The 15638-nt window shown below is 50.8% G+C and overlaps 1 protein-coding gene across 1 annotated transcript in view; it reads right to left on the bottom strand.

The window, feature by feature from the left end:
- Positions 1–15638, bottom strand: part of LOC124043194 (adhesion G protein-coupled receptor B2-like) — a 557845-nt gene that overhangs the window by 92032 nt on the left and 450175 nt on the right. Inside the window, exons 23-24 of the mRNA XM_046361489.1 lie at positions 14016–14101; positions 670–769 (exon numbers count right to left, since the gene is read on the bottom strand). Coding sequence (XP_046217445.1) covers positions 670–769; positions 14016–14101 — 186 coding nt within the window. The remainder of the gene's footprint in view (positions 1–669; positions 770–14015; positions 14102–15638) is intronic.

Genomic DNA, 15638 nt, shown 5'->3' with positions numbered 1-15638 from the left:
GTGTATCAGCGTGTGTATCAGCGTGTGTATCAGCGTGTGTATCAGCGTGTGTTTCAGTGTGTGTTTCAGTGTGTGTTTCAGTGTGTGTTTCAGTGTGTGTATCAGTGTGTGTATCAGTGTGTGTATCAGTGTGTGTTTCAGTGTGTGTATCAGTGTGTGTATCAGTGTGTGTATCAGCATGAGTATCAGCGTGTGTATCAGCGTGTGTATCAGCGTGTGTTTCAGTGTGTGTTTCAGTGTGTGTTTCAGTGTGTGTATCAGTGTGTGTATCAGCGTGTGTATCAGCGTGTGTATCAGCGTGTGTATCAGCGTGTGTATCAGTGTGTGTTTCAGTGTGTGTATCAGTGTGTGTATCAGTGTGTGTATCAGCGTGTGTATGAGTGCATGCAAAGGTTAGTGAGTTTGAAAGAGTGTATACAGTACATTGTTATACAAGCTTGGATACGTGTGTGTGTGTGTGTGTGTGTGTGTGTGTGTGTGTGTGTGTGTGTGTGTGTGTGTGTGTGTGTGTGTGTGTGTGTGTGTGTGTGTGTGTGTGTGTGTGTGTGTGTGTGTGTGTGTGTGTGTGTGTGTGTGTGTGTGTGTGTGTGTGTGTGTGTGTGTGTGTGTGCAGATGTGTGCAGATGTGTGCATGCAGATGTGTGTAAGTGTGAAAACAGCAAAGTGTACCTGGAACAGTGTGGAGCGGCGGTCGGTGATGGCCAACACAGCAGACATCCAGGTCAGAGCCAACAGAGGGAGAACTACACAGGAACTCCATAGGGATGCCCTGAGAGAGAAGAACGACAAGAGGAGAGAGGAGAGGAGGGGTAGAGGAGGTTGAAGAGGGGAGGAGGGAGAGGATAGTTAGAGGAGAGGGAGAGGAGGGGTAGAGGAGGGGAAGGAGAGGGAGATGGGAGGAGGGAGAGGATAGTTAGAGGAGGGGGAGAGGAGGGGAAGAGGGGAGGAGGGAGAGGGAGATGGGAGGAGGGAGAGGATAGTTAGAGGAGGGGGAGAGGAGAGGGGGAGAGGAGAGAGAGAGGGGGAGAGAGGGGAGGAGGTAAGGAGATTAAGGGGAGAGGAAGGGGAGAGGGGAGATGAGAAAAGGGAGAGAAGGGGGAGAGGGGAGGAGGAAGAAGAGGATAGTTAGAAGAGGGGGAGAGGAGAAGAGGGAGAGGAGAGAGGAGGGGTAGAGGGGAGAAGGGGGAGAGGGGAGGAGGGAGCGAATGCGGAGAAGGGGGAGAAGGGAGGAGGTAGAAAAGAGTGAGACGGGAGGAGGGAGAGAAGGGGAGAGGGGAGGAGGGAGAGGATAGTTAGAAGAGGGGGAGAGGAGAAGAGGGAGAGGAGAAGAGGGAGAGGAGAGAGAGAGGAGGGGTAGAGGGGAAGAGGTAAGGAGATGAAGGGGAGAGGGGAGGAGGGAGAGAATGTGGAGAAGGGGGAGAAGGGAGGAGGTAGAAAAAGGTGAGAGAGGGGAAGAGAGAGGGGAGGAGGGAGAGGATAGTTAGAAGAGGGGGAGAGGAGAAGAGGAGAGAGAGAGGAGGGGTAGAGGGGGAGTTAAGGAGATGAAGGTGAGAGGGGAGGGGAGAGAAGGGGGAGAGGGGAGGAGGGAGAGAAGGGGGAGAGGGGAGGAGGGAGAGAATGCGGAGAAGGTGGAGAAGGGAGGAGGTAGAAAAGGGTGAGAGGGCAGGAGGGAGAGGGGAGGAGGGAGAGGATAGTTAGAAGAGGGGGAGAGGAGAGAGAGAGGAGGGGTAGATTGGAGGAGGTAAGGAGATGAAGGGAGAGGGGAGAGGAGAGAAGGGGGAGAGGGGAGGAGGGAGAGAAGGGGGAGAGGGGAGGAGGGAGAGAAGGGGGAGAGGGGAGGAGGTAGAGAATGGGGAGAGGGGAGGAGGTAGAGAAGGGGGAAAGGGGAGGTGGTAGAGAAGGGGGAAAGGGGAGGTGGTAGAGAAGGGGGAGAAGGTGGAGAAGGGAGGAGGTAGAAAAGGGTGAGATGGGAGGAGGGAGAGGGAAGGAGGGAGAGGATAGTTAGAAGAGGGGGAGAGGAGAAGAGGAGAGAGAGAGGAGGGGTAGAGGGGAGGTAAGGAGATGAAGGGAGAGAAGGGGTAGAGGGGAGGAGGGAGAGAAGGGGGAGAGGGGAGGAGGGAGAGAAGGGGTAGAGGGGAGGAGAGAGAGAAGGGGTAGAGGGGAGGAGAGATAGAAGGGGTAGAGGGGAGGTGAGATAGAAGGGGTAGAGGGGAGGAGAGATAGAAGGGGGAGAGGGGAGGAGAGATAGAAGGGGGAGAGGGGAGGAGGGAGAGAAGCGGTAGAAGGGAGGAAGGAGAGTACTTCAACCTTTAGAATCTGGAACAGCGACACCCTCATAACACATGCACACGCTTACACACAAACATTTGCAGGCACACTCACAGTGACAAACACGTATGCAGGTGCACCCACAGTGACACACATCAGGCATACTGAAAGCCACAGTGACCTCCAGACTGTGTGATCGATGCAGAACACGACCAAGTGAGAGACAAGTAACTGACAGCTGTAACTGAGATTGTGTGTGAGTGTGAGAGTGTGAGAGTGTGAGAGGGAGAGAGGGAGAGAGTGTGAGAGGGAGAGAGAGAGAGAGAGAGAGAGAGAGAGAGAGAGAGAGAGAGAAAGAGAGAGAGAGAGAGAGAGAGAGAGAGAGAGAGCGCGAGAGCGAGAGAGAGAGCGCGAGAGAGAGAGAGAGAGAGAGCGCGAGAGAGAACAATATGGAGAGAGATATTATATAGAGATAGTGATAGAGATACTGAGAGGGATGGAGATACAGATACTGATAGAGATAGTGATATAGATACTGATAGAGATGGCGATAGAGATACTGATAGAGATAGCGATAGAGATACTGATAGAGATAGCGATAGAGATACTGATAGAGATAGCGATAGGGATACCGATAGAGATAGCAATAGAGATACTGATAGAGATAGCGATAGAGATACTGGGAGAGATAGCGATAGAGATACTGATAGAGATAGCGATAGAGATACTGATAGAGACAGCGATAGAGATACTGATAGAGATAGCGATAGAGATACTGATAGAGATAGCGATAGAGATACTGGGAGAGATGGAGATAGAAGGAGAGAGTAAGAGATGGAAATAAAGTGTATATGTTTCCGCGCGTGAGGGTATCTTTCGATGTGTGAGGGTATATTTCGATGTGTGAGGGTATCTTTCGTTGTGTTAGGGTAAGTTTCGGTGTGTGAGGGTATCTTTCGATGTGTGAGGGTATATTTCGATGTGTGAGGGTATATTTCGATGTGTGAGGGTATCTTTCGATGTGTGAGGGTATCTTTCAATGTGTAAGGGAATCTTTTGATGTGTGAGTGTAAGTTTTTGGTGTGTGAGAGTTTTTGACTAACATGGCATTGCTGGCAGTAGAGCTGGAGAGAGCTGTACTTGAGATCACACCACACTTGGAGCATTTCAGGAGCAGTCTGCTACGCGATGCCTCAACTGGTGGACTTTAGGACACAGGCAGGATGGAGGAGGAGGACACAGACAGGATGGAGGAGGAGGACACAGACAGGATGGAGGAGGAGGACACAGACAGGATGGAGGAGGACACAGGCAGGATGGAGGAGGAGGACACAGACAGGATGGAGGAGGACACAGACAGGATGGAGGAGGACACAGACAGGATGGAGGAGGACACAAACAGGATGGAGGAGGACGACACAGAAAGGATGGAGGAGGACGACACAAACAGGATGGAGGAGAAGGACACAGACAGGATGGAGGAGGAGGACACAGACAGGATGGACGAGGACACAGACAGGATGGAGGAGGACGCAGACATGATGGAGGAGGACACAGACATGATGGAAGAGAAGGACACAGACAGGATGGAGGAGGACAACACAGACATAATGGAGGAGAAGGACAGAGACAGGATAGAGGAGGACACAGACAGGATGGAGGAGGACGACAAAGACAGGATGGAGGAGGACACAGACATGATGGAGGAGGACACAGACATGATGGAAGAGAAGGACACAGACAGGATGGAGGAGGAGGACACAGACAGGATGGAGGAGGACAACACAGACATGATGGAGAAGAAGAACAGAGACAGGATTGAGGAGGACACAGACGGGATGGAGGAGGAGGACACAGACATGATGGAGGAGGATGACGCAGACAGGATGGAGGAGGACAAAGACATGATGGAGGAGGACACAGACAGGATGGAGGAGGAGGACACATACAGGATGGAGGAGGACAACACAGACAGGATGGAGGAGAAGGACACAGACAGGATGGAGGAGGAGGACACAGACAGGATGGACGAGGACACAGACAGGATGGAGGAGGACGCAGACATGATGGAGGAGGACACAGACATGATGGAAGAGAAGGACACAGACAGGATGGAGGAGGACAACACAGACATAATGGAGACATAATGGAGTTGTGTTAGGGTAAGTTTCGGTGTGTGAGGGTATCTTTCGATGTGTGAGGGTATATTTCGATGTGTGAGGGTATATTTCGATGTGTGAGGGTATCTTTCGATGTGTGAGGGTATCTTTCAATGTGTAAGGGAATCTTTTGATGTGTGAGTGTAAGTTTTTGGTGTGTGAGAGTTTTTGACTAACATGGCATTGCTGGCAGTAGAGCTGGAGAGAGCTGTACTTGAGATCACACCACACTTGGAGCATTTCAGGAGCAGTCTGCTACGCGATGCCTCAACTGGTGGACTTTAGGACACAGGCAGGATGGAGGAGGAGGACACAGACAGGATGGAGGAGGAGGACACAGACAGGATGGAGGAGGAGGACACAGACAGGATGGAGGAGGACACAGGCAGGATGGAGGAGGAGGACACAGACAGGATGGAGGAGGACACAGACAGGATGGAGGAGGACACAGACAGGATGGAGGAGGACACAAACAGGATGGAGGAGGACGACACAGAAAGGATGGAGGAGGACGACACAAACAGGATGGAGGAGAAGGACACAGACAGGATGGAGGAGGAGGACACAGACAGGATGGACGAGGACACAGACAGGATGGAGGAGGACACAGACATGATGGAGGAGGACACAGACATGATGGAAGAGAAGGACACAGACAGGATGGAGGAGGACAACACAGACATAATGGAGGAGAAGGACAGAGACAGGATAGAGGAGGACACAGACAGGATGGAGGAGGACGACAAAGACAGGATGGAGGAGGACACAGACATGATGGAGGAGGACACAGACATGATGGAAGAGAAGGACACAGACAGGATGGAGGAGGAGGACACAGACAGGATGGAGGAGGACAACACAGACATGATGGAGAAGAAGAACAGAGACAGGATTGAGGAGGACACAGACGGGATGGAGGAGGAGGACACAGACATGATGGAGGAGGATGACGCAGACAGGATGGAGGAGGACAAAGACATGATGGAGGAGGACACAGACAGGATGGAGGAGGAGGACACATACAGGATGGAGGAGGACAACACAGACAGGATGGAGGGGGAGGACACAGACAGGATGGAGGAGGACACAGACAGGATGGAGGAGAAGGACAGAGACAGGATGGAGGAGGAGGAGGACACAGACAGGATGTAGGAGGAGGACACAGGATTGAGGAGGACACAGACAGGATGTAGGAGGACGACACAGACAGGATGGAGGAGGATGACACAGACGGGATGGAGGAGGACAACACAGACAGGATGGAGGAGGACATCACACAGGAGGAGAGGATGGGGAGGACAGACACACAGGGGGAGAGGATGAGGAGGACGGACACACAGGGGGAGAGGATGGGGAGGACAGACACACAGGATAGGAGGATGGGGAGGACAGACACACAGGGGGAGAGGATGGGGAGGACAGTCACACAGGGGAGAGGATGGGGAGGACAGACACACAGGGGGAGAGGATGGAGAGGACAGACACACAGGGGGAGAGGATAGGGAGGACAGACACACAGGGGAGAGGATGGGGAGGACAGACACACAGGGGGAGAGGATGGGGAGGACAGACACATAGGGGGAGAGGATGGGGAGGACAGACACACAGGAGGAGAGGATGGGGAGGACAGACACACAGGGGGAGAGGATGGGGAGGACAGACACACAGGGGGAGAGGATGGGGAGGACGGACACACAGGGGGAGAGGATGGGGAGGACAGACACACAGGATGAGAGGATGATGGGGAGGACGGACACACAGGGGAGAGGATGGGGAGGACAGACACACAGGGGGAGAGGATGGGGAGGACAGACACACAGGGGGAGAGGATGGGGAGGACAGACACATAGGGGGAGAGGATGGGGAGGACAGACACACAGGGGAGAGGATGGGGAGGAGAGTCACACAGGGGAGAGGATGGGGAGGACAGACACACAGGGGAGAGGATGGGGAGGACGGACACACAGGGGGAGAGGATGGGGAGGACAGACACACAGGGGGAGAGGATGGGGAGGACGGACACACAGGGGAGAGGATGGGGAGAACAGACACACAGGGGGAGAGGATGGAGAGGACAGACACACAGGGGGAGAGGATGGGGAGGACAGACACACAGGGGGAGAGGATGGGGAGGACGGACACACAGGGGGAGAGGATGGGGAGGACGGACACACAGGGGGAGAGGATGGGGAGGACAGACACATAGGGGGAGAGGATGGGGAGGACAGACACACAGGAGGAGAGGATGGGGAGGACAGACACACAGGGGTAGAGGATGGGGAGGACAGACACACAGGGGGAGAGGATGGGGAGGACGGACACACAGGGGGAGAGGATGGGGAGGACAGACACACAGGATGAGAGGATGGGGAGGACAGACACACAGGGGAGAGGATGGGGAGGACAGACACACAGGGGGAGAGGATGGGGAGGACAGACACACAGGGGGAGAGGATGGGGAGGACAGACACATAGGGGGAGAGGATGGGGAGGACAGACACACAGGGGAGAGGATGGGGAGGAGAGTCACACAGGGGAGAGGATGGGGAGGACAGACACACAGGTGGAGAGGATGGGGAGGACGGACACACAGGGGGAGAGGATGGGGAGGACAGACACACAGGGGGAGAGGATGGGGAGGACGGACACACAGGGGAGAGGATGGGGAGAACAGACACACAGGGGGAGAGGATGGAGAGGACAGACACACAGGGGGAGAGGATGGGGAGGACAGACACACAGGGGGAGAGGATGGGGAGGACGGACACACAGGGGGAGAGGATGGGGAGGACGGACACACAGGGGGAGAGGATGGGGAGGACGGACACACAAATGGTAAAGACAGAAACAGACACAGAAACACACACATTCAACAAGTAATGGGAGCAATGGGGTGCAAACCACATATACACATTCACACACATGAGAGTGAGGAATGTATGGGCAGTCGATGGGATGGGCAGTGTGGATGGATGGGCAGTGTGGATGGATGGGCAGTGTGGATGGATGGGCAGTGTGGATGGATTTTCAGTGTGGATGGATGGGCAGTGTGGATGGATGGGCAGTGTGGATGGATGGGCAGTGTGGATGGATGGGCAGTGTGGATGGATGGGCAGTGTGGATGGATGGGCAGTGTGGATGGATGGGCAGTGTGGATGGATGGGCAGTGTGGATGGATGGGCAGTGTCGATGGGAGAAAAAGAGAGGGAGAGGGACACAGAAAGGAGAAAAAGAGAGGGAGGGACACAGAAAGGAGAAAAAGAAAGAAGAAAAAAATTTAACAAACCTCAAAGTAGCAGCAATGGACAACAAGTCAGAATACAAAGATCATGACAGAATGCCGTGACAGATAAACGAAAGAGAGAGGAGGAGAGAGAGGAAGAGCGAGAGAGGAAGAGAAAGAGAGGAAGAGGGCGAGAGGAAGAGGGAGAGAGGAAGAGAGAGAGAGGAATAGAGAGAGAGGAAGAGGGAGAGAGGAAAAGAGAGTGAGGAAGAGAGGAAGAGGGAGAGAGGAAGAGAGAGTGAGAGAGAGAGGAAGAGAGAGAGAGAGAGAGAGAGAGAGAGAGAGAGAGAGAGAGAGAGAGAGAGAGAGAGAGAGAGAGAGAGAGAGAGAGAGAGAGAGAGAGAGAGAGAGAGAGAGAGAGAGAGAGAGGGGAAGAGAGAGAGAGGAAGAGAGGAGGAGGGAGAGAAAGGAATAACAAGAGAGGAAGAGGGAGAGAGGGAGGAATAACGAGAGAGGAAGAGGGAGAGAGAGAGAGAGAGGAAGAGGGCGGGAGGAAGAGAGAGAGAGGAAGAGGGAGAGAGGAAGAGAGTGGAGAGGAGGAGAGAGAGAAGGGGAGAGGAAGCGAGAGGAAGAGGGAGAGAAGAAGAGGGAAAGGAAGCGAGAGAGAGAGAGAGAGAGAGAGAGAGAGAGAGAGAGAGAGGAAGAGAGAGAGAGGAAGAGAGAGAGAGGAAGAGAGGAAGAGGGAGAGAAAGGAATAACAAGAGAGGAAGAGGGAGAGAGGGAGGAATAACAAGAGAGGAAGAGGGAGAGAGAGAGAGAGGAAGAGGGCGGGAGGAAGAGAGAGAGAGGAAGAGGGAGAGAGGAAGAGAGTGGAGAGGAGGAGAGAGAGAGAAGGGGAGAGGAAGCGAGAGGAAGAGGGAGAGAATAAGAGGGAGAGGAAGAGAGAGAGAGAGAGAGAGAGAGAGAGAGAGAGAGAGAGGAAGAGAGAGAGAGAGGAAGAGGGAGAGAAGAAGAGAGACAGAGGAATAGCAAGAGGGGAAGAGGGAGAGGGGAAGAGGGAGAGAGAAATAAGGAGAGAGGAAGAAGGAGAGAGGAATAGGGAGAGGGGAAGAGGGAGAGAGGAAGAGAGGAAGAGAGAGAGAGGAAGAGAGAGAGGGAAGAGAGAGAGAGAGGAAGAGGGAGAGAGGAAGAAGGAGAGAGAGGAAGAGAGAGAGGAAGCGAGAGAGGAAGAGAGAGAGAGGAAGAGAGAGAGAGGAAGAGAGAGGAAGGGGGAGAGGGAAAGAAGGAGAGAGGAAGAGAGGGGGGAGAGGAAGTGAGAGGAAGAGGGAGAGAAGAAGAGGGAGAGGAAGAGAGAGAGAGAGAGAGCGAGAGAGAGAGGAAGAGAGAGAGGAAGAGGGAGAGAGGAAGAGAGAGAGAGGAAGGGGGAGAGAGGAAGAGAGAGAGAGAGGAATAGCAAGAGAGGAAGAGAGAGAGAGAGGTATAGCAAGAGAGGAAGAGGGAGAGGGGAAGAGGGAGAGAGAAAGAAGGAGAGAGGAAGAAGGAGAGAGGAATAGGGAGAGAGGAAGAGGTAGAGAGGAAGAGAGAGAGGAAGAGAGAGAGGAAGAGAGAGAGGGAAGAGAGAGAGGAAGAGGGAGAGAGGAAGGAGAGAGAGGAAGAGAGAGAGAGGAAGCGAGAGAGGAAGAGAGAGAGAGGAAGAGAGAGAGAGGTAGAGAGAGAGGAAGAAGGAGAGGGAAATAAGGAGAGAGGGGGAGAGGAAGAAGGAGAGAGGAAGAAGGAGAGAGGAAGAATGAGAGAGGAATAAGGAGAGAGGAAGAGGGAGAGAGGAAGAGAGAGAGAGAAAGAGAGAGAGGAAGAGAGAGAGAGGAAGAAGGAGAGAGAGGAAGAGAGAGACAGGAAGAGTTAGAGAGGAATAAGGAGAGAGGAAGAGGAAGAGGGAGAGAGGAAGAGAGAGAGAGGAAGAGGGAGAGAGGAAGAGGTAGAGAGGAAGAAGGAGAGAGGAAGAGGAGAGAGAGGAAGAGAGAGACAGGAAGAGGGAGAGAGGAAGAAGGAGAGAGGAAGAAGGAGAGAGGAAGAATGAGAGAGGAATAAGGAGAGAGGAAGAGGGAGAGAAGAAGAGAGGAAGAGAGAGAGGAAGAGGGAGAGAGGAAGAGGGAGAGAGGAAGAAGGAGAGAGGAAGAGGAGAGAGAGGAAGAGAGAGACAGGAAGAAGGAGAGAGGAATAAGAAGAGAGGAAGAGGGAGAGAGGAAGAGAGGAAGAGAGAGAGAAAGAGAGAGAGGAAGTGAGAGGGGAAGAGAGAGGGAGGAAGAGAGAGAGAGGAAGAGGGAGAGAGGAAGAGAGAGAGAGTAGGAAGAGAGCGACAGGAAGAGTTAGAGGAAGAAGGAGAGAGGAATAAGGAGAGAGGAAGAGGAAGAGGGAGAGAGGAAGAGAGAGAGAGGAAGAGGGAGAGAGGAAGAAGGAGAGAGGAAGAGGAGAGAGAGGAAGAGAGAGACAGGAAGAGGGAGAGAGGAAGATGGAGAGAGGAAGAAGGAGAGAGGAAGAGGGAGAGAGGAAGAGAGGAAGAGAGAGAGAGAGGGAAGAGAGAGAGGAAGCGAGAGAGGAAGAGAGAGAGAGGAAGAGAGAGAGAGGAAGAGGGAGAGAGGAAGAGAGAAAGAGAAAGAGGGAGAGAGGAAGAAGGAAGAGAGAGAGAGGAAGAGGGAGAGAGGAAGAGAGGAAGAGAGAGAGAGGAAGAGAGAGAGGAAGCGAGAGAGGAAGAGAGAGAGAGGAAGAGAGAGAGAGAAAGAGGGAGAGAGGAAGAGAGAGAGGAAGAGGGAGAGAGGAAGAGAGAGAGAGGAAGAGAGAGAGGAAGAGGGAGAGAGAAACAATGAGGGAGCAGCAAGAGAAAGTGAGCAAAGAAAGGGAGAAGAGCTGAATAATCTTAAAGCAGGATAATATCGTGTCTGGCTAACACGGATTACTAAATATGACAGGCATTGCCAGGACCAACTGTCTCTCTCCCACAGTGTGTGTGTGTGTGTGTGTGTGTGTGTGTGTGTGTGTGTGTGTGTGTGTGTGTGTGTGTGTGTGTGTGTGTGTGTGTGTGTGTGTGTGTGTGTGTGTGTGTGTGTGTGTGTGTGTGTGTGTGTGTGTGTGTGTGTGTGTGTAATGCTCAGTGCAGAATGATGGGGTAGTGCGTAGCGTGGTTATGCTACATTAGCCCACCAGCACAGCTCATTGCCTTAGTGCCATCCACATCCCCACAGCTTCATAAAATTGCACTAACACTAATGACAACATGGACGGAATGTGTCTGTCTGTCTGTCTGTCTGTCTGTCTGTCTGTCTGTCTGTCTGTCTGTCTGTCTGTCTGTCTGTCTGTCTGTCTGTCTGTCTGTCTGTCTGTCTGTCTGTCTGTCTGTCTGTCTGTCTGTCTGTCTGTCTGTCTGTCTGTCTGTCTGTCTGTCTGTCTGTCTGTCTGTCTGTCTGTCTGTCTGTCTGTCTGTCTGTCTGTCTGTCTGTCTGTCTGTCTGTCTGTCTGTCAATCTCTCTAGGGGCAGTATTTGCAAGGGGGAGGGATTGATTGCATGTTGACGTGCATGTGTGTGAGTGATCATGTCATCACAGGACCATGGAGGGAAGAGAGAGAAGAGAGAGATCAAATACATTTGCAGGGAAATGAAAGCATGGATTTGGCTGGGAGCACATTGAGTATGTTTACATGTCCACTAATAATTTGATATTAAACTGATTATGGCAGCAGGCCGAGTAAACAATTTACTCTGCTAATCAGAGTCAAAATGGAAGTAAGCACACGCCGATTAAAACAGCCAGTCTTCTGATCTTTAGATTATTAAACATGTTCAAGCCTCCATCTGATTGCATGAGTGAAGTGAGCAAATAAAAAAGTACATTAAACTCTATATGTGTCTGAACTCAGAATCAAATAGGCTTCACAGTAATAACATGGCTGCTATGGTAGAACGTTTATATTCGTTGCCAATTTTCTGCGTTTTGGTTGAGTCCCATCAGATGTTTCCATGTCAACAGAATTATTAAATCTTTTAGACGTTTTAATCATAAACTATTAAATTCATTTGACTGCATGTAACCGTGCTCATTGAAATCGACAATCTATGGATGAATACCAATGGAAAATCACTGCTGATGGAATTACAGACCAGGGAACAGAAGAAACCTTTCTACTGTACTGTGGGTGTGTATCGGTGTGTGTGTGTGTGTGTGTGTGTGTGTGTGTGTGTGTGTGTGTGTGTGTGTGTGTGTGTGTGTGTGTGTGTGTGTGTGTGTGTGTGTGTATCGGTGTGTGTGTGTGTGTGTATGTGTCAATTAATAATGTGTGTGTGTGTGTGTGTGTGTGTGTGTGTGTGTGTGTGTGTGTGTGTGTGTGTGTGTGTGTGTGTGTGTGTGTGTGTATGTGGTGTGTGTATCGTGTGTGTGTGTATCGGTGTGTGTGTGTGTGTGTATCGGTGTGTGTGTGTGTGTGTGTGTGTGTGTGTGTGTGTGTGTGTGTGTGTGTGTGTGTGCGTGCGTGCGTGCGTGCGTGCGTGCGTGCGTGCGTGCGTGCGTGCGTGCGTGCGTGTGTGTGTGTGTGTGTGTGTGTGTGTGTGTGTGTGTGTGTATGTATCGGTGTGTGTGTGTGTGCGTGTGCGTGTGCGTGTGTGTGTGTGTGTGTGTGTGTGTGTGTGTGTGTGTGTGTGTGTGTGTGTGTGTGTGTGTGTGTGTGTGTGTGTGTGTGTGTGTGTGTGTGTGTGTGTGTGTGTGTGTGTGTGTGTGTGTGTGTATCGGTGTGTGTGTATCGGTGTGTGTGTGTATCGGTGTGTGTGTGTGTATCGGTGTGTGTGTGTGTGTGTGTGTGTATCGGTGTGTGTGTGTGTGTGTGGGTGTGCGTGTGTGTGTATCGGTGTGTGTGTGTACATTCTGTTAATGAATCATATGGAAACGCTATGCGTGGAGCATGACCTCAGTCTATTTCTAAATCCTCTACATATTATAAATCCCTAAACATTATCAGAATCCTTTGTCAATAATTTCATCCCGGAAGATAGTTCAACAGTAGCTACTAGATCTATCGCAATTCAACGCCTCTCAGTAGACAGAGTGGATTTCTGCCATTGATGTTGACAGCCCTTGACGTTTGAGTCTCTACAATGCATGGTAAATGGAATCATGTGTGGGAGTGTTTGTACAGTGGAACACAAGGCCTCGGTCTAGATCCAATAAAAGGTCATGAAGGGTCGTCTGCTCCTGTTGTAGAAAGCCTCTTCACTCGCTCATTAACATATGTGGAGAGTTAAATGGATACAGCTGCTGCCTATCGGTGTTTGTGTGTGTTCAAGGTTATTTGAAAGAGAGTTCAACGCATACAAGCGTACCAGTGTCTCTCTTTGTGTGTCTGCTTCTTTGTGAGACTCCTCTTTCTCCATCAGATCTCTTCTAAGCGTAAAAAGCCTGGAACCATATACATAGAATCACTGGAACAACCACATCATTTTGCTCCAGAGAGGAGCAGCGGTCTACGGCACTGCATCTCAGTGCTAGAGGCGTCACTACAGACCCTGGTTCATTCCCGGGCTGTATCACCACCGGCCATGATCCGTGGTCCCAAGGTCTATCTATACCAGTTGTATTTGGCGCATGTGACAAATAAAATTTCATTTGATTTGATTTGAAGATATGCTTCTACCTTAACTCAATAAAATAGAAAGGATGTTTTTCTCGTTTCAGAGCGAGAACGCTGCTGAAGTGGCTATGTAAAAAAGTGATCATTTGAAACGGGTCCTATATGCTAGATTTAGAGTTGTTTGGCAACTTTAGTTGTGAATGATACAAACCTTAATGTCTTAGAATTAAAAATATGGGCTGCATGATGTGACTATAGACTATTGATTTGAGAAAGTAGTAAAAAAAAGCTTGTTTAAATGTTCCTTTCCTCAGGCTGCACAGCTGTTCTCTCAGCAAGTGGTCACGTGTAAAATCAGGGAGGGGAAAAAGACATGGAGGCTGTGCTCTTTCCCGCCAGTCCGTTTTTCAACGATGCCTGCTAGACTCCTTCGTTTTTACAGCGGAGCTGTACTTAATATGAGCAGCTGAGAAATAAATATAAGAACACGTAATTCACCCCATGCATCAACCACTGTTTGAGGAGCTCTCGCTGCGGGACAGGTGGTATTCCACCCAAACTCTGTATGCCAGGGGCTCCCCAACCCTGTTCCTCTGCAGCTACCCAGGGCTTCATTTGGAAAACCAAATTGGTGAAATTGGTAATACTGTCACCAAAACAGACCTAATGGATGGTCCATGCATGATGTATGTTAGCGTGAGACAGACAGGCAGACAGTTCTGGTTCTACAGCTCTAAGTCAAGTCTACCTACCCAGCTCTCTGCTTTTTAGACTTGTCAGAGATACCATCTCGAGACATGAGTTTGTTGAAGACCACAATACCGATCAGCATGTTCATCTGAAAGGGAGAGAGAGAGAGAGAGAGAGAGAGAGAGAGAGAAAGAGAGAGAGAGAGAGAGAGAGATTCAGGTTAAGCATTACGATCTGAGACAATACTCTGCCAACTATAATCTGTACGATTCCCAGACTGAACAGTCTAAAATGGGATTTGGCTTTGGTGGACAGGGTTATGCGTGTACGTGGTGTGTGTGTGTGTCAGGGGGTGGTAGAGTTGAAGTGAGCAGATCCCGAGTCTAACCCCCTTTGTCCCGACCGTGCGCCCTTTAGGACTGAGTTCTACCAAGTGTCCTTACAACTTAAGCATTCGCACGACACGCACACCCACACACCCCAGCCAAGCTGCGTCACGAGTGCTTTTCCATTGGGAAATCCTGCCCATGTTAGAGATTTTCCACGCCAGTGACATGTCCCTCTTCATCCTGACCCGGATTGCTCTCTCCTCTCCCTCCCTTCTCTCTAACGCTATCTCTATGTCCAATCTTTCTTTCTCCCCCACCTCCCCTTCTCTTTTCTCTCCTTCCCTCCACCCTCTCCTTCCCTCTACCCTTCTCTCCATCCCTTCTCCCTTAACTCTCCTTTCCTCTACCCTTCTCTCCTTTCCTTAAACCTTCTCTCCTACCCTCTACCCTTCTCTGCTTTCCTCTACCCTTCTCTCCTACCCTCTACCCTTCTCTCCTTTCCTCTACCCTTCTCTCCTACCCTCTACCCTTTTCTCCTACCCTCTACCCTTCTCTCCTTTCCTTTACCCTTCTCTCCTACCCTCTACCCTTCTCTCCTTTCCTCTACCCTTCTCTCCTTTCATTTACTCTTCTCTCCTACCCTCTACACTTCTCTCCTTTCCTATACCCTTCTCTCCTACCCTCTATCCTTCTCTCCTACCCTCTACCCTTTTATCCTTTCCTTTACCCTTCTCTCCTACCCTCTAACCTTCTCTCTTTCTTTCTCACCTGACTCTAAAGTAGCCCTCCCAATCCCTCTACAATCTCTCCACTCTCTTTAAGAGTGTCTGTCTACTCCCACAGACTGCCATAGAAAGCTTGTTTCTTCACCTTGAGAAAAGTAAAGGAGCCCACTGGAACATTGTCCAGATCAGTGATCATTAATCCTGGACCTCAGTCTATTTTCACAGCATACTGTGTTTTTCCATACAAACCTTTGTCTCTACTCCACTGAGCACTTTATTGTATTGATACATCTGCGACATTTCTTTTTAATTGATTTTCTTCCAGGTTGTCCATAGTAATCTTCATGTCTACTGCACTGAGCACACCACTGATATTTCATTTCCCACCATAAATCTGTCTTCCATGTTGTTCGATGCTTTAACCTGCGTCTTTCCTTCATGTTGACATTCCCGTCATGTACGACCTCGTTGCCCTGGGAGACAGCGGTCTCAAGCTCCGTTGTTTGCCGAAGGCTAGATTCTTTTTTCTTTCATTAATTAGACGGTCATCCTAAGGAGGCCTGTGTTACTCTGATGTACCTCGTCTCAATTACATCTGTTTGTCTGAGGGGGCTCTCCAAACACAACATGA

The sequence above is a fragment of the Oncorhynchus gorbuscha genome, linkage group LG09, assembly GCF_021184085.1.
Source record: "Oncorhynchus gorbuscha isolate QuinsamMale2020 ecotype Even-year linkage group LG09, OgorEven_v1.0, whole genome shotgun sequence".
In the NCBI taxonomy this organism is placed as follows: Eukaryota; Metazoa; Chordata; class Actinopteri; order Salmoniformes; family Salmonidae; genus Oncorhynchus; species Oncorhynchus gorbuscha.
This window is presented reverse-complemented; position numbering and strand designations above follow the sequence as displayed.